The sequence below is a fragment of the Bufo gargarizans genome, chromosome 10, assembly GCF_014858855.1.
Source record: "Bufo gargarizans isolate SCDJY-AF-19 chromosome 10, ASM1485885v1, whole genome shotgun sequence".
Taxonomy (NCBI): domain Eukaryota; kingdom Metazoa; phylum Chordata; class Amphibia; order Anura; family Bufonidae; genus Bufo; species Bufo gargarizans.
The window spans coordinates 81,015,268-81,041,065 of NC_058089.1; the positions used below are offsets into that span (position 1 = coordinate 81,015,268).

At 44.2% G+C, this 25,798-nt stretch overlaps 1 protein-coding gene across 1 annotated transcript; it reads left to right on the plus strand.

Moving 5' to 3' along the window:
* The first annotated feature begins 2,391 nt into the window (after positions 1 to 2,391).
* On the plus strand, positions 2,392 to 25,229 carry BRD7 (bromodomain containing 7). Its single transcript, XM_044270241.1, has 11 exons — positions 2,392 to 2,510; positions 3,437 to 3,609; positions 4,717 to 4,831; positions 5,692 to 5,764; positions 6,428 to 6,535; positions 11,196 to 11,331; positions 16,111 to 16,222; positions 16,319 to 16,433; positions 19,453 to 19,596; positions 24,835 to 24,978; positions 25,070 to 25,229. The coding sequence occupies exons 1-11, from the start codon at positions 2,430 to 2,432 to the stop codon at positions 25,129 to 25,131; spliced, it is 1,263 nt and encodes a 420-aa protein (XP_044126176.1). The 5' UTR covers positions 2,392 to 2,429; the 3' UTR covers positions 25,132 to 25,229.
* Positions 25,230 to 25,798: the final 569 nt, after the last annotated feature.

A 25,798-nucleotide genomic window follows, 5' to 3' on the forward strand; every position in this document is an offset into this window, starting at 1 on the left:
GAGTGTGCACTCAACCCTCAAGTGGTGGTTCTCCCCATCCAGCCTGCAGGAAAATTATTTCCTTCCTTTCCACTGGACAGTGACCACATTTGACACAAATCTTCACAGTTGGGATGGTGTTTTCCACTCCTGAACAGTTCAGGCTATGTGGTCACAAATCTCTAGATCAACATCTTGGAAGTTCAGGAAGTCTTTGCTGGACACCCCCTTTTGGGGGCATCCCAGTGAGATAATGCAATTGCCTTTGCATATGTGAATCATCTAGGTGGGGACCACCTTTCCAGGACTGTAGAGTGGACGTGGGTTCATGTTCTGACCTTGTTCACAAGCCGCTTTCCCGGAGTGAACAGTTGGATAGTGGATTTTCTCATCTGGAAGCAGATAGACCCAGGAGAGCTGTCCTTCCATCCTGGCATCTTCGATGAACTATGTGCCAGGCGGAGAATGCCAGAGGTCGGTCTGTTGGCTTCTAGACTCAACTAGAAGCTTCTCAACTTCATGTCAAGGATGCAAGATGCCTGAGCCAGTGCCGTGGGTGAACTTGTGTCTTTTTAGCAGAAGCTCCATCTTTCCAAGTTTTGTGATCTGACTTGGGTTTGTTTCCTTGGTACTGCTTGTGTACAAACTTTTTTTTTTTTTTTGTTTCACAGTGCATTATATGGAACATTACATGTTTCATCAGCAAGTAAAACCCACAAGAACAAGCTTTAAGCTCTTAACACATAATTACATACATTTACGTGATTGACGTGAAGGGTTATTTGACTTCACATATGCAACGTTCACTGTTGACAAATTGTGGGGGCTCACTCTGTCCTTTGATCTGAGCCCCTGCGCCAAAATTGCGGGCCTCCAATCAGTTGCCATGACAGCCTGGGGCCTTATGAATGTTCTGGCACCTGTCATGGCTAGACAGAATCTATGGGATTTTCATAAGCTGCCTATCGCATTCTGGGGCAAGCAATCAGAAAATTGCATGTTCAAGTCCCCTAAGGGGACTAAAAAAAAAGTTTAGAAAAATTCAAATCGCTCTCTCTTTTCCCAATTTTACATATAAAAAAAACATAACGGGTATCGCTGCATTAAAAAATGTCTGAACTACTGAACTATTAAAATATTTTCCTGCACAGTGAGCCCCCAATTGGAGAAACAATAAAAATGCACAATTCACACCTTTTCTCCTCCAAAAAGTGAGTCGTAAGTACCCCCAAATGGTACAAAAAAAAAACTACAGTTCGCCCTCAACAAGCCCTCATACAGCTCTGTATTCGGAAATAGAAAAAGTTTAAAATGGGGATAGATTTATTTATTATATTTTTTCAGATTATATAAAAAAAATTTTTTTAAAAAAAAGGGAAACGTAATAAACTACTGTATACATATTTCGTATTGCTATAATCATACTGACCAGCAGAATAAGGGCACCGTGTGATTTTCAGCGCACAGTGAAAGCAATAATAACAAAACCCAAAAAACCTTAGTGGAATTGGCAGCTCAGGGGGTGTGTGCTCTCTGCTGCAGCCCTCTCCCTGTAACTGCCCCAGCGTCTAACAGAGCAGATGGCAGTTGAAGATTTAAACTGAGCGCGTTTGACATATAATAAGAGAAAGAACAAACAGCATGTGGCGCTATACAGATAATTTTTATTGCATAACTCGGTGGCTACACTACATTTTTAATTCCTTGCAATTGCAGAAGTATTCAGATCCAGGTGCTGGTTTAAGAAATGTAGGATATTTTTTGTGACGCAACCGCTTTAAGGGATTATTACAGCTATTGAGGGAAAAGTTTAAATGTTAAAGCTGCGATGGGCAAGGGTTAAAATGGGTGAAATTTCTATACATTCTCTTGTTTTTGGCCCTGATTTCTAAGAAAGATAGTAATATTTTATTAATTCTATACAGACTTAGGCTTTATCAGTCTTCGTTCTTTTCCTTAAAAGATGATTTGCTGTAACAATAGATGCTAGTCTGCTGCCTGTCTGATGGTTGTGTCCTCCCAGTAGCTGTGTCTCGTATTGCAGTTTGGCTCCATTCACTTGAATAAGGCAGAGCTCACTGACGAGTAGTCCTGTAGGAAGCAGCCATGTTTTTTATTTCACTTCAGCCCTTTAAACTGTACTCTAAGGGATCCACAATACACCGGGCCGGCACCCCTATAGAACTGCCTATTCTTGTTCGCAACAAGTTCGGTGCCGCGCTCCGGAAATGCGGATGCGGATAGCAGTGTGCTGTCCGCATCCATGCCTGCCCCATAGAGAATGAATGGGTCCGCACCTGTTCCGGATAATTGCGGAACGGGTGCGGACACATTCTACGGACGTGTGAATGGACCCTAAAAGTGGTTATTGCCACCACTCAGTGCAGCACTCTTCATAATGACATGCATTCTCTTCATAGGAAAATTTCAAGCTCATATGCCACAATGCCATGATTTACAACAAGCCTGGAACCATTTACTACAAGGCTGCCAAAAAATTACTGAACTCAGGAATGAAAATCCTTAGTCAGGTAAGAAATGTATTTACTCTTATTAAAAACCGTGATCGTTATACTGATGACTAGGGTTGAGTGAAGCGGGTTTAGACTGTTCTGTCCGAACCAGATTTGTTCCAAAACTTCATTCATATGCCTCAGCGGAGCCAATACATTGTCTTACAATCTTTTAATCGCCACCAGTAACGAGAGACTTCTTTAGTCTCGTCCTTGGCCGGTTAGTTAGTTTCTGTGCATACATTAATGTCTCAAATTCCGAATCCAAACTCGGGTTTGTGGCTCATTAATGAACCCGAGTTTGGATTCAGAATTTGAAACATTAATGTATGCACAGAAACTAATTGTAACGGGCCAGGGACAAGACTAAATCAGTCTCTCGTTACTGGTGGCGATAACAGTTGCGTCAGTGGAGCCAATACAGGGTAAGATTGTACGGAGCGCATATTAACAAAGTTTTGGAATAAATCCTCTAGATAGGTCCTCAGTATCTGATCGTGGGCGTCCTACACCCAGGACCTGTGACTATCAGCTGTTTCAGAAGGCACCAGCACTCCTTTGAGCAGTGCTCCCTCCTCACAGCTTACCAAGTACCGCGCAGTACATTGTATAGCCGTTGTGCCTATTCACTTCTGGGGCTGAGCTGCGCCTAGGCCATGTGACAGTTAAAAATGACATCACTGGTCTAGGGAAAGCTGTGAGAAGGCTGCTGTGCTCCCAGGAGTGGTGGTGCCTTCTCAAGCAGCTGATAAGCAGGGGATTGGGTGTCCGGACCCCCACCGATCAGATACTGGTTACTTATACCGAGAATAGGTCATTAGTATTAAAATCTCGGAAAACCCTTTTAAAGGGGAGAGTAATAAGCTTGAATAGTGATAAAGCTTATATAACGGGAGAACCACAGAAAATAGTAAATTTAACACTATCTGCCATGGCTCAAGCAGGAAAGAATACAGAGTCTGAAGCAGAGCATAGAGTTCATGGCAGACCTTCAGGGCAGCGGAAAAGACAAGGGAGACTTGCAGGGTAATGCGGAGGTAATGGAAGCGAAAACTGAGGAATCAATGGACACCAGTGATATAAAGGCTTTGAGAAGTCCTTCCAAAGACGTCAAAAGGTATGTATGACAGATGGCAACATAAAATGTTGTCATACCTTCTGTTTGCAATATCACAACCTCTTTGCAAATGGATTCCAGCATGACCATCAGCCACATTTGGGTTCTCTAACACACGGCAATTGGGCACCACATTTCTCCTAAAACAGCTGCTATAGAGAAATTTAGCACTACATGCTATGGCCACCTATTGTAGATACAACTTGTGGTTCAGCTGGAATATATGATCCTAATTGTACAGTCAGGACAGATCAGAGGACAACCACAAAATGTTATTTTAGACAAACTAAGCTAAACTGTGTAGAGACACAACCCATTGATGCTGGAAATGGTAGGAACAACAGAGGAAACAGGTCTGTTTTGAGAAGTGGCCTAAAATTTGCCAACGTTGATGTGAGAGAATCTGACATTGTAGAAAGTGTTTGGTTGCAATTATTCTACCAAAAAGGAGTCATTAAAGGTCTTTATGGTGACACAATCGCTGTATAATCCATATACTATAAAATGGCCCATTTGTCCCAAGTTACATTGCTTCTGTAACTCCCGAGTTATAGAAGCAACATAGCACTAGCCACCTGAGATTAGTGCTTAGTCCCATCTCGCTATGGAAACGGTAAGATGGGACAACCCCTTTAACGGGCAGATATCGCACATGTGTGACCACTTTTAATATTGTTAATATGTCCTGGGGGGAGTGATACTGGGAGAGTCACTTGTAGAGAAGAATTTGGGTGTACATGTAGATCATAGACTAAATAAAAGCATGCAATGTCATTCCGTATTTTGCGGAACGGAACAGCCTGCCCCTAATAGGACAGTCCCATCCTTGTCCGTAATGTGGACAATAATAGGACGTTCTATTTTTTTGCGGAACAGAAATACGGACATATGGAAACTGAATGTAACTTCCGTTCTTTTTGCTGACCCATGGAAGTGAATGATTCCGCATAGGGTCCGCAGGAACGGACACGGAAAGAAAATACGTTCGTGTGCATGATCCCTTATGGTGACATTGGAAAGGAAATGGGAAAAACACAAGATCAGAAAATCTGGTAGGAAATGTGCTGCTGTTTTCTATTAACCGGCTTTATTTCACTCCATTTATAGAAAAGATAAAGAACTGCAGGAGGACAATGGAAACTCGGAGAAGGAGCAGGAGCAGATTGACCAAATCATTAAGGACTCTTTGGGCAAATTATCAAAAAGGATGTTATCTAGTCAGGTAAGGAGTAGAATAGACTATTCGTAGAACTGTACATGTGCATCATCTAATACATGGATCTTGGGCCTCATGCACACGACCGTTGTAGTGGTCCGCATCCGAGCCGCATTTTTTGTGGCTCGGGTGCGGACCCATTCACTTTAAAGGGGCTGCAAAAGATGCAGACTGCATACCATGTGCTGTCCGCATCCGTTGCTCACACACGTGCATATAGTATAATATTGAGAATTGATTATTGTAAAAGATGCCTATGATTATTTTCCTTATTCTGTTCTCTTTACACATTTGTCTGTAGACCTATAGCAGGGGGCATAGTGAAGAGGAGACCTGGTGGCAGACAGTCCAATGGACATGTTACTGACATGTTAGAATGGCTGTAGCACGGAGGGTGTACTCCATCTTATAAACTTTACTAGTGGACTCCATCCTTAGAAGGAATTTCAACACTAGGTGTAAACTTGTAAAACCGAATCCACAAGATTCCTTTCATGTTCGACAATGAGATTTTTTTTTTTTTTTAAAACTCCTGTATAAACGCTTGTACAGCTCACGGTATATTTGTGTCTGCATCCTTTCCACAATTTTGCGGTTCGGATGCGGACCCATTCTTTTCAATGGAGCAGCATCCGTACTTCCGTTCTGTGGCCCCACAAAAAATATAGAACGCGTCCTATTCTTGTCTGCAATTGCAGACAAAAATAAGCATTTATATCATAGTGCTGACCGTTGCGTTGCGCAAAATGCAGAACGCGCACTGCCAGAATCCGTGTTTTACGGACCACAAAATGGATATAGTCACATGAATGAGCCCTAATGCTGACTAAAACTAAAGCTGTCTAATGTGTCTGATTCTTTTACAGTTGGAGTTTGAGAGAAGGAAAGCAGACGGGACTACAACACTAGCCCTGCTGAATCCTGTAGAGACTGCATTAGGTACATGCGCTCTATGGCCAAATAACTGGAAAGTAGCCGCTAATGTTCCATCTGAATTATCGGATGTGTTTAAATTGATCAGTGGATTAAAATAATCCTCCACTGTCATGCTCTATTCTAATAGAACAAGTGCAATATACTCGAATAGTCAAAGGGGCTATTGATGACTAGTCCTCAGATAGGCCATTAATATCAGATCAGTGGGGGTCTGACAACCGGGATCCCCAGTGATAAAGCACGGAAGCAGAAGACTCCAGCCATTGTTTAGTGGCCGTGCCGGAGTATCGTAGCTCGGCCCTCATATCAAATGATGCTGCAGTATACCAACACAGCCACTACACAGCGGTGCCCGAGGGTGCTGAAAACATCGCAGATGTCGGACCCACACTGATCTGATATTGATGGCCTGTCTGGAGGGCCAACAGAAAACTGTGAGAGTTGGCTTGATCAGCAAAGTTGTAAAATTAGTAAGCACCAACAACCCCTATGAAAGGGTTAAAGGCATTGCTCATTCCAGGCCGATAATGAGAGTAATTGAGATCTCCGTTCATGATACCTTTAAATTGTCATATAAGATATTGTGTGTGTGTGTGTATGTATATATATATATATATATATAAAATATAGTGTGAAATCTATATTCAAGACTTTATTTTTTTGTAGAATCCGGTCACGGCTCTGCTATCCTCGGGTCAACAGCTGGTCGGCTGCAGTCAGGAGTGAATTCGTTGCAAGGATTCAAGGAAGACAAACGCAACAAAGTCACTCCAGGTGACAAGTCAAAACTCAAAGAAGACCTAGAACTCCTAACTTGCTATATGTTACCTGCGTTGCCCTTAGTTGCACACCTTATATTGTAGTAATAGCTTTTCCATTTTTTTACTGGTAAATTCTACCCAAGTCTTAGGAAAAAAAGCCCCACATTTATCTGTGTGCTTACACCAGTCTTTTCAAATTCACCAATTTAGCTAAATTTTTGTGACCTTTCTTCTGACTGTTCAGACTTGAAGTTACCAGAAATGTGATGTGGTCTTTCAGGAGATGTAGTTTTGGCCAAATATATTAATTGGAGAAAGGAAAGATGTCAAATTGAAGTCTACTCATAGCAGTCTGAGAAGTCAAAATTGATTTTTATTTTGTTCTGATACTCGTATAGCTTTACTGTAAAATAGACTTTGGGGTTAATGCTCCTTATTGTCTACTAGAGTTGTTGCGATACCAAATTTTTGATTCGGTTTCGATACCATGAAAAAGTATTGCGATACTCGATACCATTCGATACCACGCGAAAAAAAATAAACCAAAAAAGCCACGTGCATTCCGCATTTTTAAAATGGCGAATCGCGCAGTTTTTATTTATTTTTTTCTGTTCCGGCGTTCACCACCTAGATTTTTTTAAATATTTTAATAGTTTGGACTTTTCTGACGTGGCGATATGTAATATGTTTATTATTTATATATTTTTATATATGTGAAATTGGGAAAAGGGGGTGATTTATACTTCATATTTTGGTGGGGGTTTTTTTTACTTTTTTTTTTTACACTTTTTATTTAATAACTATTTCCCCCCTTAGGCTACTTTCACACTTGCGTTCGGGGCTCCGCTTGTGAGTTCCGTTTGAAGGGGCTCACAAGCGGCCCGAACGGATCCGTCCAGCCCTAATGCATTCTGAGTGGATGCGGATCCGCTCAGAATGCATCAGTCTGGCGGCGTTCAGCCTCCGCTCCGCTCAGCCGGCGGACACCTGAACGCTGCTTGCAGCGTTCGGGTGTCCGCCTGGCCGTGCGGATCCGTCCAGACTTACAATGGAAGTCAATGGGGACGGATCCGTTTGAAGATGACACAATATGGCTCAATCTTCAAACGGATCCGTCCCCCATTGACTTTCAATGTAAAAGTTAGAATTTTTTTTACAATATAATGCAGACGGATCCGTTCTGAACGGATCCACCGTCTGCATTATATGAGCGGATCCGTCTCAGACGGATCCGCTCTGAACGCAAGTGTGAAAGTAGCCTTAGGGACTAGAACCTGGGATCTTTCATCCCTTGTCCTATTCAGCTCTATCAGGGTGAATAGGACTTCACACTGTCCCTGCTGCTCTGTGCCTTGTGCACACAGCATCAGGGATGTTACCATGGCAACCAGGGCTTCTGTAGCGTCCTGGCTGCCATGGTAACTGATCGGAGCCCCAGGCTTACACAGCTGGGGCTCCGATCAGAAGCTGCCACTGCACCACCAATGAGGGGGAGAGGAGAGGTCCCTGTGGCCACTGCCACCAATGATTTTAATACTGGGGGGGTTGAGAGGGGCTGGCGCACTGTGCCACCAATGATTTTAATGGGATGGGGGGGTTGAGGGGGGGGGGGGGCACACTGCACCACCAATGATAAATTACCCCTTTATACAGGAGGCTGGTACTGGCAGATCAGCAGTTAACCCCTTAGGTGCCGCACCTGAGGGGTTAACTGCCTCTGATCGCAGCTCCCTGTCAGCGGCAGGGTGCCGGCAATGCGATTCTGCTGCCGGCACCCGCCTCCTGTATTGTGTTAAAGACTGACTTTCACTATCAGGCCACACAGAGCGGCGCCCAGTGATGTCTCAGCACTCACGATTAGTCCTGGGCGCTGCTCCGTTCGCCCGCAGTGCTCCATTACTGTCTCCTCTCCTGCTCCACATGCTGCTGATTACTATCGGAGCGATGGGAGGAGACATCAGCTTCACTAGTGGGCGTTCCTTCTTCCTGGCTGTAGCGCTGTCCAATCGCAGCGCAGGGAGAAGGAACGCCCACTAGTGAAGCTGATGTCTCCTCCCATCGCTCCGATAGTAATCAGCAGCATGTGGAGCAGGAGAGGAGACAGTAATGGGGCACTGCAGGCGAAAGGACCGGCGCCCAGGACTAATGGTGAGTGCTGAGACATCGCTGGGCGCCGCTCTGTGTGGGAAATGGGAATAGTCCTATCATTGGTGGCTCAGTGCGCCCGCCCCTCCTCCGCCCCTCTCTCCTCATTGGTGGCGCAGTGCGCCCGCCCCTCCTCCCCCCCCCCTCTCTTCTCATTGGTGGCAGCGGCAGCAGCACAGGGGGGAGGGAGGACAGCTTCCTTCTCCCCGTGCTGCTGAGAACATGAGCGCGCCGATAGCAGCGCGCTCATGTTCAGAGATACTAGACTGCGCAGAAGCGCAGCCCAGTATCGAAAAAAAACGGAAATCCCGGTATCGTATCGATACCGGGACAAAAGTATCGATTGGGTATCGAAATTTCGATACCTGCAACAACCCTATTGTCTACACTTAAAGGCTAGGGACAAATTTGCACTGAATTTTTTATATATTTTTTTTTATTGTTCATTTGTGTTCTAAATGCAAAAATAGGCAGATTTCTACTTTGTCTTTACTAAGAATGTCCTACCGTTTTTCTTCTGCAGAATGTAAGTTCTTTACCTAGTTGCTGAATCTGACATAAATCCGTCAGAACGTTGGCATCCTGCTCCTCCCTCTCCCTTCTCTTAGTTTTAGAGATAGCAGCTAGAAGGAAGTGGAGGTTGTATATGGCAGATCAGAGTGTGGAGAGGAGAGCAGCTCCTACAAATTGTAGATGAGAGGGAAAGCACATACAAAGCAGTTTAAAGGAGGAGGTAGAATCCACATATGTATGTGTACAAGTGTAGAGAGAAAGCAGAGCACCCACAGCATATTCTTCAGGAGGAGGAGGATAATCGCACTCCTCAGCATCAGTGTCGGTCAGTATAATTGAGAGGAGATCCCTCATGGGCTGTAGAAGGGATTCTCAGGCTACTTTCACACTATTGTTTTTTTAGGATCTGTCATGGATCTGCAAAAAGGCTTTCGTTACAATAATCAACCGTATGCATCCGTCATGAACGGATCCGGTTGTATTATGTCTTCTATAGCCAAGACGGATCCATCATGAACACCAATGAAAGTCAATGGGGAACGGATCTGTTTTCTATTGTGTCTGAGAAAACGTCCCCATTGACTTACATTGTGTGTCAGGACGGATCTGTCTTGCTCCGCACCACATCACGGACAGAAAAACATTGCTTGCAGCGTTTTTCTGTCTGCGATAGGGACGCAACCAAACGGAATGGAATGCATTCTGGTACTTTCCGTATCTTTCAGGTTAGGTTTGTCACCTTTGACAATGAATGGAGACAAAACTGAAGAGTTTTCTTCCGCTATTGAGATCCTATGACTGATCTCAATAGCGGAATTCAAAACGCTAATGTGAAAGTAACCTCAGTCCAGCAATTAAGCTGATACACGAGACCTAGTGAAGACTGCAGCATCCTCGACACACAACTCACATCTAGCATGTGTTACTTGGAGGGACACGTCCACATAAGTCTAAAACCAAGAGCAGGTTGTAAATATTATCATGGGCTGTGGAAGTGAATAAAGGATTGGAGATTGCAGATGTAATAGTTAATGTTGTCCAGTTTAGGCTACATTCACACGTCAGTATTTTTCTATAATCCGAATTTCGGTCCGTTTTTTGCGGATCCGTTGTTCCTGAAAATGTTTCCGTATGTCATCCGTTTTTTGCGGATCCGCAAAAAACGGAAACATGTATACATTTCAATAATCAAATAAAGTTCTTTGGATTTCTTTGAAAAAAAATTGAAAAAGAAAAAAAAATATTTGTGTTTCCAGGAACGGATTCCGCAAAATGCGGAACGGAACAACGGAAACGGACAGCACACATTGTGCTGTCCGATTTTTTTCCAGGACCCATTGAAAATGAATGGGTCCAGATCTGGTCCTGATCTGTTCCGCAAAAAACGAAACAGATCAGGAAAGAAAAAACGGACGTGTGAATGGACCCTTAGGGTAATTAGATTAGAGCTAGCAATACCACAACCATATAAATATTTTTTTTTTATAGTGGTGATCAGAAAAGACCGCTGGGAGATTTTATGTTGTACATGTTTTTTTTTTCTCTATACTTTTGCACTGTAATTGGGGCTGATCTCCTCGGACAGCTAGAGGTGTATTATGTGCAGTATTTGTCAGTTTTAAATCCAGTATGTGACAACATGGGATCAAAGGAAAGAATGACACATTTTTTTGTTTTTATTTTTTATTTTCTATGTCTTACTGCTCCTTAAAGGAGCCATGAATTTATGTTGGGTGGCCTCCTTCCTGACCAGCTACACTTTCAAATTTTAGTCATGTGCCCATTTTAACCACTTGCCATGGTTTTCTGAAGCAGACTTGGCTCACCAGACAATGCTACGGTCATCCAAGTCCTGCTCAGAAGAACCTCAGGAGGTTTGGGTTTTGTAGGCGCATTAGTTACATGTAAGCCATAAGGTACAATTCACAGCACCTTGCTTTCAAAAGTTGACATGATTATATTTCACCTTCATGCACAGCTAGTAGATAATTCTGTTTTTTGTGATTAATCTTTAGTTTTATACTTGAACTACGGACCATTTACCTCCTACGCTCCTTCCTATGACTCAACGTTTGCAAACATCAGTAAGGATGACTCTGACCTTATATACACGACATATGGAGAAGATCCCAATCTTCAGGGCACTTTCAGGTACAGTATATATATAGATATACAGAGGTAGATTAAAGGAATTTAGAATTGCTGATCCTATCAGGTGGTAAAAAAATGTAAAGATAAAGGCACATTAAAGGAGTTCTCCAGGCGTTATGAACAAAAAATGAAAAGATTTGTTTTTTAATACTTATCTGTCCCCTGCAACGCTGTCTCTGCTGCACTTGCTCAGGCTGCGAGCTCTTCCACTCAGGTCCTGACTGGATGTGTGCACTTCCTTTCCTGCTCAGCTGCATTTACTTCTTCACAGCTCAACTGTAAAACAACTGCGCACATCCAGACTGGAAAAGCCCACAGCCTGATTTCACACTGGTCCCTATGCCTAATAATCGGCGCCACTTCTTGGTCTGTACAGATTACTATATAGTGGTCACTGCTTATCTGTTGTTCTAATCCTCTAATCCTGCCTGTAATGACATCGCCTCTGTGTACATATACATCAGTATCCACCATTCACAATAGGTGATTGTCTACCCTGTTTCCCCGAAAATAAGACAGTGTCTTATATTAATATTTGCTCTCAAAGATTCGCTAGGTCTTATTTTCAGGGGATGTCTTATTTTTCCATGAAGAAAAATACAGTACACATTTATTGTTGAACAAAAAAAAGGAAATCAGGGTAGGGGAGGGGGATCACTTAAAATGACACGGGGAATCAAAATGGTACAGGAGAATCAGAGGGGGGGGGGGTTACTATAGCATTTTAGTACCCCCTTCTGATCCTCCTGTGTCATTTTGATTCCCCCCTCTGATCCCCCTGTGTCATTTTAAATGATCCCCCTCCCCACCCTGATACCCCTGTCATTTTGATTTCCCCCCCTCTGAACACCCTGTCATTTTAAATGATCCCCCTCCGCAGCCTGATCACCCTGTGTCATTTTAATTACCGTTTTTAGTCTCCCTCCCCCATCTTCACCAGACATCCCCCACCTTCCATCAGATATTCCCCCCCCCCCCCCTACCTGTCACCCCGTCCCCTGTGTGTCCGTGCCAGCCAAGTTGTGAGACTCCATCAGGGCAGAGCGAGCAGCGGGCGGAAGAAGGCGGCAGCTTGTCCTGGCTGCGGCCAATCAGTGAGCTCCTTACATTCTGGGATGGCTTGCTTTATAATCGGGGAGGCATTATGTCCGGCCGATGCTTTATAATCGGGGAGTCATTATGTTCGGCGGATGCTTTATAATCGGAGAGGCATTACGGTATGTTCGGCCGATGCTTTATAATCGTGGAGGCCTTATTTTCGGGGGATGCTTTATTATCGGGGAGGCCTTATTTTCGGGGGGATGCCTTATATTACAGCGATAGGCAAAACTAGAGGTAGGTCTTATTTTCGGGGGATGTCTTATTTTCGGGGAAACACGGTAAGCCAGTGGTGCCCAACCATTTTTCATCTGAGGGCCGCACTAGACATGATATAAATTTTGCAGGCCAGAACCAGGTAGCTTTGCCAGAAAGAAATGCAAACACTGAGGGGGCACATGTGAGCATTACTAAAATACATAATAAGTAGACCTTCAAATCTGCGTTGGAGGCTGCGTTTGGAGCCTCTGTTGCAGATTCTGTGGAAAGACTAGACAAAAAAGCCTTGTATGCAGCACTTTTGTGTCCGGTAAAAAGACAGGATCCTGAACAGAAGCTGACCGGATCCCATCATAGTCAGTGGAGTCTGTTCAGTTTCTTCCCTGTGGGGTGACAGGAGGAGGGGGGGAGCAGGGTCACTAGTGGTGTGACAGGAGGAGGGGGGGAGCAGGGTCACTAGTGGGGTGACAGGAGGAGGGGGGGAGCATGGTCACTAGTGGGGTGACAGGAGGAGGGGGGGAGCAGGGTCACTAGTGGGGTGACAGGAGGAGGGGGGAGCAGGGTCACTAGTGGGGTGACAGGAGGAGGGGGGGGAACAGGGTCACTAGTGGGGTGACAGGAGGAGGGGGGAGCAGGGTCACTAGTGGGGTGACAATAGGAGGGGGGAGCAGGGTCGCCGGGGACCAGTCACATCAGTCCACGCTCCTTACCTCTCCAGCGACCCTGTCATGTTTCCCAAGGCCATCGGGCAGTGCGCCCCGCTTTCCTTACAACAGCCACCCCTGGAGCCGGACCCCCCTCCTTTCAGCTCCCGCCGGCTTCCCCTGCTGCAGGACCTGTATCACTCTGGCGGGCGCCTATACCAACCAAAAACAAAGCTCCTTGCTGTGAGGAGCTTTGCTATTGGTTATTTCAGGCAGCATCGCTGCGCTGCCTGTGCCATTCACAGCGCTCACTGCGCTGATGAATGTGGGGGAAAAGTCTAAGGTGTATTGGTCCATCTTAGATTTTTTCCAGGGAGTCGCACGGGCCGCATGACACAGGGCCGTAGGTTGGGCATCACTGGTCTAAGCTTATCTATTCCTTCCTTGTACAATGACCTCTGCACAGGTCACAAAGCCTAGAAAACTCTTCCATAGAAGTCAATGAGGTCCCCTCCTGACCATTGTGTCTATGGACCATGGGGCTGCAGTAAAGCCATTTTCTTAATGCTTTCTAAATGCTGTTATAAACAGCTCAGGCAAGATGGCCGCCCCCATAATCATGTTCAGGAAATAGAATAAATACATCTGCAATGAGAAAATAAAAACTGATTCGAAAAAGGAGATATTACTACCTGGTTTTAACTGGCTGATGATGTTTTTGGTGACACATTTCTCTTAAGTTAAAAAAATTAGCTCTAAGTTTCAGGCTGCAATATTTATTGCTTCATTCATTTTCAGACGCTGTTACACATTTTGACTTTTCTCATGTGGGGTGCCTCTCTCAGGATTAGAATATTGATGTATGTTTTGTGTGTCGAGGATGTCACTAGCTGTCACGTATGAGCACAGTTTACCCTTCTAACACAGCCCGTCTGTTTTCCCATGGTGACGCAGACACTTAAGATGCCTGTTTGTTGTTCCACTTCCCTTACAGACTCTCCCACTCTGCCTTCACACAGGCCCAGTGTGATTCCTCCTGACAGGTCATGAAGACTCTGTCGTGGCTCCTCTCCTTTCTATCCACACTCTTAGGGCTCATGCGCAGTAGCGTGTGTGGCCCGTGATGTGGACCGCCAATAGCAATCTGCAATGCACGGGTACCGGGCGTGTGCCCGCCGTTTGTGGATGTGGACCCATTCACTTGAATTGGTCTGCGATCTGCAAGATTCAGTCCACACCGCAAAAAAATAGAACATGTTCTACAGGGTGGCCAATGAAAAGTAGCCCGCCTCCAGCGATAGTATGACAAGATGAACGAGCAAGTGGCACTGTGTGTTTTATTTTTTGTTTATTACCCACAAGTCACAAGAGATGCTGAAAGTGATCACCGTTCACATCGCTGCATCTTTGGGCACGTCGGATTATGTTGGCAGATACCGCTTGCTGCTCTTCAGCAGTGATGCTGCAGATATAGTTTGTGATGTTCTCCTCGACTTCATCCAGGGGATGTGGATTGTTAGCGGACACTTTCTGTTTTAAATTTCGCATTCAGATAAGTCTGGGGAACGTGGTGGCCATAGCCCTTTGCTCCCAGTTCTCTCCTCCGTAAACAGTTCATGAACTCATACCAGTGAGGTGCGGCACATTTCCCCATCTTGTTGGAAAAAGCAAGACATTTTTCTTCTGCAGCATCACTCAGCATCAAGCGGTATCGGTCAACGTAATCCGACGTGCCCAAAGATGTAGAGATCTGAACGGGGACCAAGTTCAGCATCTTTTGTGACTTGTGGGTAATAAAAAAATAAAAATCCACTTGCATAATCTTGTCATACTATCGCTGGAGGCAAGCTACTTATTTGTGGGCCACCCTATATATATTTTTTTTTTGTGCTGTGTGTAGGCACGGACCGAAATCCCACGGAAGCGCTCCATAGCGGTTCCATGGGCTTCTGCTCTGTATCTTGTAGATGGCGGGCCCTCTCGTGAAATAGGTCCACGTCCGTAATATGGAGCGTACACAGCCGGTGCCCGTATTTTCCGGACCCGCTGTTTGCTTGCTACAATACAGCCATGGGCCACAGACGTTCATGTGGATGAGCCCTTATTTGGCCTGCTCTGTATAGTGCCCCTTTTCTTGCTGCTGCTACTACTTTAAACACTTGCAGATGTGTCTCATCAGTTGATCAGTGAAAAAGTATCTTGAACACTATGCTGCTGAGAGGAGAAAGAGCCAGGAGCATTGTGCACAGTAGCAACTGTCAGAAGCAGCATAGACAGCTATGTGCAGGAATTGCACAGACTCTACAATGGTAGGAAGATGCATGTAGGGTGCAAATGAACAATAAAAAAATAGTGCTTAAAGGGGTTCTGCACTTTCAATTAACTGATGATCTATCCTCTGGATAGATCATCAGCTTCTGATCGGCCGGGGTCCGACACCCGGGACCCCCGCCGATCAGCTGTTTGAGAAGGCAGCGGCGCTCCAGCAGCGCCGCGGCCTTCTCACTGTTGAACAGTGAACAGAGCTTAGCCGCGCCCACTCTAGTCGATACAAGTCGTGACGTCAGTGGGCGGGCGGCCCGGCGGTAAACAGTGAGAAGGCCGCGGCGCTGCTGCATCGCCGCTGTCTTCTCAAACAGCTGATCGGCGGGGGTCCCGGGTGTCGGACCCCCGCCGATCAGAAGCTGATGATCTATCCAGAGGATAGATCATCAGTTAATTGAAAGTGCAGAACCCCTTTAAGTTTCCATAACTATTAAAATCACAATTGCAAGATAAAAATGTGTATGTTACTAATTATTAAAAATGTTTTTTTCAGCATAGAAGATTTCTTGGAGAATTCAAAATGCCACCCTTATGGAATGGCGGACTGTCTTCTTGATGCGTTCAGTGATGGACAGTACTCCAGAACAGAACGTGAACAGAATACAGTAAGTGGTTTTACTTTTGCTGTCCTCTGGGTGTTGACGTTGTATGTTCCTTTCTACAGTAGTTCTCTTCTTTCATAGGTTTTTTTTTTTTTTTAGGCAGCTACAAGTGAACCATCAGTGAATCCAGACAGCACTAACAGCTCTGAACAGTTTGCAAGTTTAAAGTCTGTGTTTGGTCTCGGTATATTTGATGAGACCTTTGATAATGAAGGTAAATCGCGCTGGAAGTGTTTTTGTTCCAGTGTTGTCATATTTGTGTAATAATTTGCAGCATTTTATTGTTTTACTCTTCTCACTTATAGAAAGTAACAAGAACAATAGGTGAGGTTTCGCGGGAGGGAGTGGGGCCTCACATGGACCGATTTACTTCAATTAGCACCACATGAATATGGCAGACTTATAACCATGAGTCCGCTGTATTCTTTGGGGTTATCCAACCAGAACAGTATTTTTGTGCTGTTTTGGCTAAAGGAAGAGCCCTGCAATATGCTGCTCAAAAAAAGGACAGCCTAGTCTGACAACTGATCTGCTGATCTTTTTATATCCAATCAGTGAAGATAATACTGTACAGTGAGGTCTTTTACAGGCTGTTACAGAGGGAAAACTGATATTATGCATCCAGTAATACTGTACAGTGAGGTCTTTCCAGGTATTGCATAGCACATAGCTGTTAATGTGGCGTACATCAGTCGCCAGGCTATTACACAGGGAAAACCTTATAACCGAAATACTTCTCAATAACAATGAGAAAATCATATGTGAGCACCAACTCAATAGATCCGATAAACAAGAACACACATGTACATAAATCACAAAATATTTTATTAATTAGTCACATAAAGGACAAAAAAGGTAGACAATAGTAAATGTAATGAATAACAGCAGTAATGTGGCGGCACTGCGGATCAGCGCCCCACCTCGGTTACACAAAGTGGATATATCCCCTACGCACACGTCACCTGCTAGCCTGAGTAAGCTTAAATGGCTAAATCGAGATGGATGCGTCTCATCCACAGGCCAGAGGGAAACGTGGGCTTGAGTAATGGTACAGGTGTTAGCATGCCAGCCGCATCATAAGTGTAAATGGATGCAGTGCATGGATAGCATATGCACACCACCGGACTTAATTAAATGCCACATGCATCCAGCACATAAAGGGTCACAACCAACATGTAAAACACATATAAAGGATAAAATTAAGGGGAACCAACCTTGGGACCTTGGTGAGCGCACCCCTTAGAGGGAAAACCTGACATGCATCCAGTAATACTGTACAAGAGATGTGTTTGTCTCTGATTTCACATCACGGCTTTTTCTTATGGATTCTGTATGAAAACAATAATTGCAGATATTCTCCCAAGAGAAATTGCTTGTACCACCCTGAGTGCAGCTGTACTCTACTATGTTACCATCCACCACACAGAGTCCCTATGAGTCTGTATTGCTGTTTTCGGCCTCGTGCACACGACTGCGTCCATGAAGATTGAAGATGAAGATTTTTAGAATAACAACTTTTCATATTAGTTTGATTCTGCATTCATAGGTTTGTAGAAGTTAGGAGTAAAGTCTTTTTCTCAACTCTGTTCAGGTTATAACATTTTTGCTGTGAAGAGGCATGTGATCTCTGCGGAGTCAAATTCAGTTTTGAGAACTGCAAAAGTAAACCAAGCATCTGTGATAATATCTTGTAGGCAGAGAAACTGCCCAATAATCTTACAAACACCTCTGGAAGAGCATGACATTTACTAAGGCACACACAATTACTAAGGCTACTTTCACACTTGCGGCAGTGTGATCCGGCGGGCAGTTTCGTCGTCGGAACTGCCCGCTGGATCTGCCGATCTGCCGCTGACTGAAAGCATTTGTGAGACGGATCCGGATGCGGATCTGTCTCACAAATGCATTGCAAGGACGGATCCGTCTCTCCGCTTTTCATGCTGACCTACGGATCCGTCTTGTATCTTTTTTTCACATTTTTACCGGTCTGCGCAGGCCGGATCCGGCATTTAGGCAAGTCTTCAGTTTCTTTCGCCGGAGATAAAACCGTAGCATGCTGCGGTTTTCTCTTTTGCCTGATCAGTCAAAATGACTGAACTGAAGACATCCTGATGCATCCTGAACGGATTACTCTCCATTCAGAATGCATGGGGATATTCCTGATCAGTTCTTTTCCAGTATAGAGCCCCTGTGACGGAACTCTATGCCGGAAAAGAAAACCGCAAGTGTGAAAGTACCCTAAGTGAATAATATGAAAAAGCACTATGTAAGCATTACAGCTAATAAGCAGCAAATGAATGAGATGGTAGGCACACAGAGTAAATAAACGTCACTGTGCTCCTGATCAGATCTTGCCGAGCTCTCATTGTTCGAGCTAATATCCAAGATGGTGGGTAACGGAAATCTTTAGAGTTTGCTCACCATGACGTGCACTGGGTATTTAAACCCTTGGAGACCACAGTAGGGTGGGCACAGAACTTTCTAGAAAAAACACAAATCTTCTAATATTGGTTAACCAGGTGTGTGTTGTGCACAGCCATGCCGTTAGTACTCTCTCTACTGGGGGTTAGATTTATCCCTTGCATACAGTTGTCAGCCACTGTATGGTACTTCTAACATTTCCACAGGTTTACACAACCGTGTGTATTTTCTGTCCGTGTTACATCCGTTTTTTGCAGACCCATTTGCCGCTAAGTATAGGACATATTCTATCATATGCAGAAAGGACATCTGTGTGCTATCGGCATCCGCATGTCCGTTCCACAAACGATAGAACATGTCCTATTCTTGGCAACGAGTGCAGACTATGGACCCATTGAAGTCAGTCAAAAATAGATGCAACTCGGACTTCACACTGACATCATCTGTATTTTCTGGATAAGATTTTTGCGAATCGCGAAATACATGCAGTCATGTGAATGCCCCCTAATACTGGATAGGATGGAATATGTTATTGTCTTTTAAATTCTGATCTGCCACCAATTCATATGGAATCTGTGTTAAAAAAATGTAAAATTGGCGTTTGGGTAACATCCCCTGATGCATGAGGAGATGTAGCAGTGCTGCAGATTGCACAGGACAATGTATTTCATTACAATAGGTTCGCTGAAGATACCTTGACCTAGCGTGACCTTTTATGAATGACAGTAAATATGCTGGCTTCACTACTTCTCTTGAACCATGGACATTGCAACGGACTAAATGTATTTTCTGTTGGTGAAATATATTTGCAGAAACAGAGAGGTTCCAGAAGAAACTGGATGAAACCACGGTTTTGTTACGGGAGCTGCAAGAGGCGCAGAATGATCGTCTGAGCACAAAGCCTCCTCCTAACATGGTCTGTCTAATGGCGCCATCAGCCAAGGAACTCCAGATCGGTAAGCCGCACTTCACTTTTAAGATTGAATTGCAATCAGAATATGTTCTGAAAAGACTTAAAGGGGTTGTGTTCCTTCAGCAAGTAGCATTTATTATGTAGATAAGGTTCATACCAGGCACTTTATACCCTGTTTGTTTCCATGGTTACAACCACCCTGCAATCCATCAGCGGTGGCCGTGCTTGCGCACTATACAAAGAAAGCACCAGCCTATGTGTGCTCCCACACTCCCGGCCACCAGAGAGGCTGCCACTTTTTCCTATAATGTGCAAGCACGACCACCGCTGATAGATTGCAGGGTGGTCGTAACCATGGAAACAAGCAGTGTATAATGTGATGTCAAAATGAATCAAGCCAACAAAGGAAGCAATATGGACAGTCACAATACATTAGTAAGGGACTTTTATTAACTTTCTCTACATGATAGTGTCTCATATATACATTTTATGCCAAATAGTCATTTTTTTTTTCTAATCTTTTTTTATTTTCTAATCTCAAGGGCTGTATAAGACTGGCAGATGAGCCTTGTACTATTCACAGCACTACTTAATTCGAATCACTCAAATGCCACAGTCACTATTGGTTATGATATCTGAGGGGTTAAATAACCGGGATTGTGTTATCTCCAATCCAAGCCTTTGCAGGTGGGCGTCAACTGTGTAAAACAGCCTGCACTGGCTAGGTAGGGAGGGGGCTCAGCGCATGAGCCTGCTCCATACATTCCTAACCAGTCAATGATGTACATGTACTATACATACCGTAGATGGTGACATGGCAAATTAAAAAAAAAATCGCCAAAATGTTAAAAAATAAAAATATACTTTGTAATATATCTTACTACAGAGAAATATGTCTATTCACTTATCAGATCCTTCTCCCTCCTGCACTGGTCACTCACTGGTATATCAGTCTTTAGAGAGACAGTGGAGACAGATTTTCAGCCTCTGTGACATTTTATTCTGAGAAGTTATCTGAAACGGCAGTGATGCTTTAGAAGAGAACACGCTGGCTGCATCACCTATGCTCAGGATGAGGGCATAAGCATCTGATCCCTGGGGATCCAACTGCTGGGACCCCCACTGATCACCAAAATGGCTGTCCCATGTTGCTCTCTTATAAATGGAGTTGTAGATCCAGTATGTTGCACACTGCCACTCCATTCGTTGGGGGACTGCTGTCTATAAGATCACTGTACTCCGCCATCACTGAAAGTCCCATAGAGGCTGACTGGAGCTGTAGTACGCATATTCGACCTGTGGCTCCTTTCATGCAGCCGCATGGGACTTCTGTTCTCTTGATCCACAGGTTTGGGGATAAGCATCTGATTGGCGGGGGATCTGCTATGTCCCCCACTGATTAGATGCTTATCTCTTATCCTCTGAATAGGGGATGAGTTGATTTTGTGGCCCTTCCTGATGTCAGTTATACATGTGGGGCCTGTACAGATGTTGCCTGCTCAGATGCTGTGTGGGTATCATAGCTGGCAGGTGCCTACTGGTTTGCACATAAGACTCCTACCAGTAGTGTCTGTGATCGGAGGTAACTCCAATCAGACAGTTAACCCCTCAGATGCCATGGCATTGGAGTGATCATTTACTGGGAGTGGACTGCTTCCAGCTACTAAACAGTCCCTCCATGACAAGATAGTGGGAACCGTTTGGTTGCTATGGCATCTGGGAACCACGTGAACACTCCCAGACCTTCCATAGTACAGTGCTTAGGCAGTGCTCAATAGTAGCATAGTAATTTTACCATAGACTGCAGAGGTAAACCATTGCAGTCTATGGTATAGGCAATCTAATGATTGCATGTTTAAAGAGGAGCTGTCACCGCTCCTGACATTCCTGTTTTAATAGCTCCATGCATTCCCCATTTAATAGCAATTCTAGAGCATCTATTCTAATGGCTTTATGTTATTTCTACTAGAAGTTATGAATGAATTGCTATTAGCTGTCAATAGAGGTACAGAGAAAAGGGAACCAGTTGGGGGTGTGGCCCTGCACAGACGGACAAAGGCAGCACTGACTGGATAGCCAGTCTGTACAGGTACACGTCCTCCATACAGCAGTATACGACCACATATGGGGCTTTTCTGTAAACTGCAGAATCAGGGTAATAAGGGTACTTTCACACTTGCGGCAGAGGATTACGGCAGGCAGTTCCATCGCTGGAACTGCCTGCCGGATCCGTCAAAACGTATGCAAACTGATGGCATTTGTCAGACAGATCAGAATCCTGATCCATCTGACAAATGCATTGAAATGCTGGATCCGTCTCTCCGGTGTCATCTGGAAAAACGGATTCAGCATATTTTTTTTTTTCCCCACATTTTTTGTGGTCTGAGCATGTGGGGGCCGGATTCGGCATTAATGCATTTCAATGGGGAAAACATGCTGATTCCGGCAAGTGTTCCGGAATTTTGGACAGAGATGCTGCTGTATGATCTCTGTCCTGAAAAGGCAAAAACACTGAACTGAAGACATCCTGATGCATCCTGAACGGATTGCTCTCCATTCAGAATGCATGGGGATAAAACTGATCAGTTCTTTTCCGGTATTAAACCCTTAGGACGGAACTTAATACCGAAAAAGAATAACGCTAGTGTGAAAGTACCCTAAATATTGAGGTTCGTTTTGTTGTTGTGTTGCAGGAAAAAATTGATTACGATGGAAACCTGCAAAAAAAGTGCAATTTTGAAATTTCACATCTATTTTGCTTTAAAGGGGTATTACCATCACATGCTATAGGGGCAAATCGCTAGTATAAGTAGAAGAAGTGAGAATGCTTTTATGGGAAAAGATTCAGTAGAACGTGCATTTCATTCTTTTCAATTCCTGCTTATTCTGGGCTGTGAAGTCCAGGAGGCGGTCCTATCAGTGATTGACAGCCGTCCCTCTATGACTGTGTATACAGAGATCGCTGTCAATCACTGATAGGACCGCCTCCTGGACTTCACAGCCCAGAATGAGCAGGAATTGAAATGTATAAATGACACTTTACACTGAGTTTTTTTCCCCACCAAACTATATATCACTCTGCTCAGCTCCTCCTGCTCTATAACATGCTGCATGCAGCTCAGACACCATGTTCAATGTGACAGGTTCCCTTTAATCCATTCCTGTCTTAGGCCTCTTTCACACAAACGTAAGGACTCTGTGCCCGTGCTGTGGGACGCATACGGCGGTTCCGCAATACACAGGTTACCAGCCGTGTGCATTCCACATCACAGATGCGGACCTATTCACTTGAATGGGTCCGCAAATCCGGAGATGTGGAACTGAGCCCCACGGAAGCACTACAGAGTGCTTCTGTGGTGGTCTGTTCCGTGCTTCCATTCCTCAAAAAGATAGAACAAGTTATATCTTTTTGCGGAACGGACTGATCGCGGACCACATTCAAGTGAATGGGTCTGCGATCCGCATGCGGCTGGCCCACAGTCGGTGCCGGTTCATGCGGTCCGCAGCACGGGCACAGAGCCCTTACGTTCGTGTGAAAGAGGCCTTAGAGTAGTTTCAGATGAGTGTGTTCACTGCAGTATTTCCAGTTATGGACATTGCTCATCAGGAGTGAATTTGCAGCCTCATAATGATTTATAATGTAGTTAACTCCTTCCTGGACACGTCTGCTGAACCGTAATCCCAGTGAAACTAGGGGTATCAAAAAACCTGAAGGTGGAAACCCCGCTTTAAAGGGATTGGCCACTATCCATCCATCAGTGGACTCCATTCACTTACACTGGGGACGGACATGGGAACTAGAGCATGTGCAGACCTGCAAGTAAACATCAACTAGACATTTTAACCCCTTGAGTACCACCGCCGTACATGTACGGTGGAAGTAGGGGTTTTAAATTTGCAGAGGCCCAGGACTAATGTCTGACAGACAGTGATGCCGGTGCATACATTTAACCCTTTTGATGCCACGGTCAAGCATGACAATGACATCTAGATGCCGCAAAACTGGAAACGCGTGCTTCTGGGTTAGGACCAGCTGCCCCATGCGGTGATCGGGGGAGCCAGTCCTTCTCTCTGATGTGCTGTGTCTCCAAAAAAAACCTGCGTATTAGAGCTGCAATTCTTATTGAAGCCTGCAGGTGGCAGGCCTCCATAGGATAACTGCAAATGACGCTTAGGCCAAGTTCACACTTCCGTTATTTGATCAGTTATTTCTATCGGTTATTGTGAGTCAAAACCAGTAGTGAAGCCTCCACAGAGATGAGGGAAAGATCTGCACTTGTTCTGTGTTTTTGACCCACCCCTGTTTTTGGCTCACAATACATGATGGAAATAACTGTCCAAATAACTGAAGTGTGAAACTGGCCTTAGACTGTAGTTCTATTGAACTGATAAGAGAAATCCAGCACTGTGTCTCAATAAAACACTTTTTGCAAAGTGGGGGTGCAAAAAAAAGTGAAAAAAAAAATATTATACGAATTTTTATCCCCCCCTCTTTCCCCAGAATAAAAATAAATAAAAAAACCCCAAAGATCATGATCATCACCGCATCCCAAAATGCCTGAACTATCAAAATATATTAAAAAATATTTATCCCATATGGCAAATGGCGTACTGGGAAAAAAAACATCAAAATGGGCGATTCACCCCAAAAAATTATATAAGATGTGATCAAAAATTCCCACACACTCCAAAATGGTATCAATACAAACTACAGATCATCCCGCAAAAAGAGTCCCTACATAGATCCATAGATATAACGATTAAAAAGGTTGAGGGTCAGAATATGGCAATATTTTTTCTTGTTTCCAGTATTGCATGGAAAGTACCACTTGTCTGCCAAAAAAACAAGCTCTCATACAGCTGTCTGAACAGAAAAATAAAAGTTATGGCTCCAGGAAGAAGAAAAAAACACACACAAAAAACAAACAAAAAAACTCTGGTATTCAAGGGGTTAAACCACTGGACATCCACGCCAATGGCTTAATAATAACCAGTGCTAGCTTCATGTATGTGCTGCCATGCATTCAGCTTTTTTTATGCACTTTTTAAGCCAAAATCAGGAGTGGATCATGAGAGAGAGAGAGTTAGTATTGAGGCTTCAAGAACTGTCAAAAACCTGACTGAGTGGCAGCAGCCTAAGCCTTCAACAGTGTTTCCTATGAAGCAATCCTGAGTAAAGAAAGGCCAGCACACAGAGCACCTGGACCATAGACGGGTAAACTTGGAAAGCAGTTTTGAAATAATCGGTGAAAATGTTCTCACACTTCGTTTTTGCTTGCAGCGGAAAAGGTTAATGAGAACCTGAAGGAATTGGCCCAGCAGGTGCATCCAGGGGACATTGTTAGTGTTCTTGGCATCCGGAAGGCAATGGGAATTGTCTCTCCATATGTGAGCACTGAAGAGATGGTGGAGGATCTGACAGCAGGTACATCAGTAAAATATATTTGTTTAGAGATATTAAACGTGTTTCACACTGTCCATCGGAATAGATCTTATCTTATCCCATTTCTTGACAGGTTCTCAAGATGGCAAAATGTTTTGTAACAATGGAAACGAGTGCCCACCCATGGGAACGTAATTTTTGAGAGGCAGAAGAACTTGTAAATTATTATGTACCTTAATCTTTTAGTACCAATAAAAAAGAGGACCATGGTTTTGATAAAAATCTGCCTTGAATTAATTTGGGTAAATATAAAGGGTTGTTTTCACAGAGCAAAACCTGCAGCATTTGTGTGCAAGAGCATTGAGAATTCAATTCTTCTCCTGACATGGGAAGTATAAGCTTTGCAAAAATCTCTGGACATGTTAGGCTCTGTTCATATTAGGTTAATACTACATTCAGCCTAGTGCAGTGATGGCTAACCTTGGCACTCCAGCTGTGGTGAAACTACGACTCCCAGCATGCTCCATTTATTTCTATAGAGTTCTGAGAGCAGCCAAGCAAGGGGGGCATCTTGGGAGTTGTAGTTTTACCGCAGCTGGAGTGCCAAGGTTAGCCATAACTGGCCTAGTGCATACATACCCATATTGTGCACTGACCCAATGAATGCCAGTAGCCTTTTGGAGGAGTTTAATTATGTGGGATAGTGTAGACTGCTAATCTATTTAATACAGAAACATTTCTGGGGACCATTGTATATAAAGAGTGGAAATGATGGCAAACACTGAAGGTATGTATAGAGAGTGGAGGTACACTCTTCGTCATTGAAATTGCAACAGGAAATGTTGTGGAATTATGGAAATCA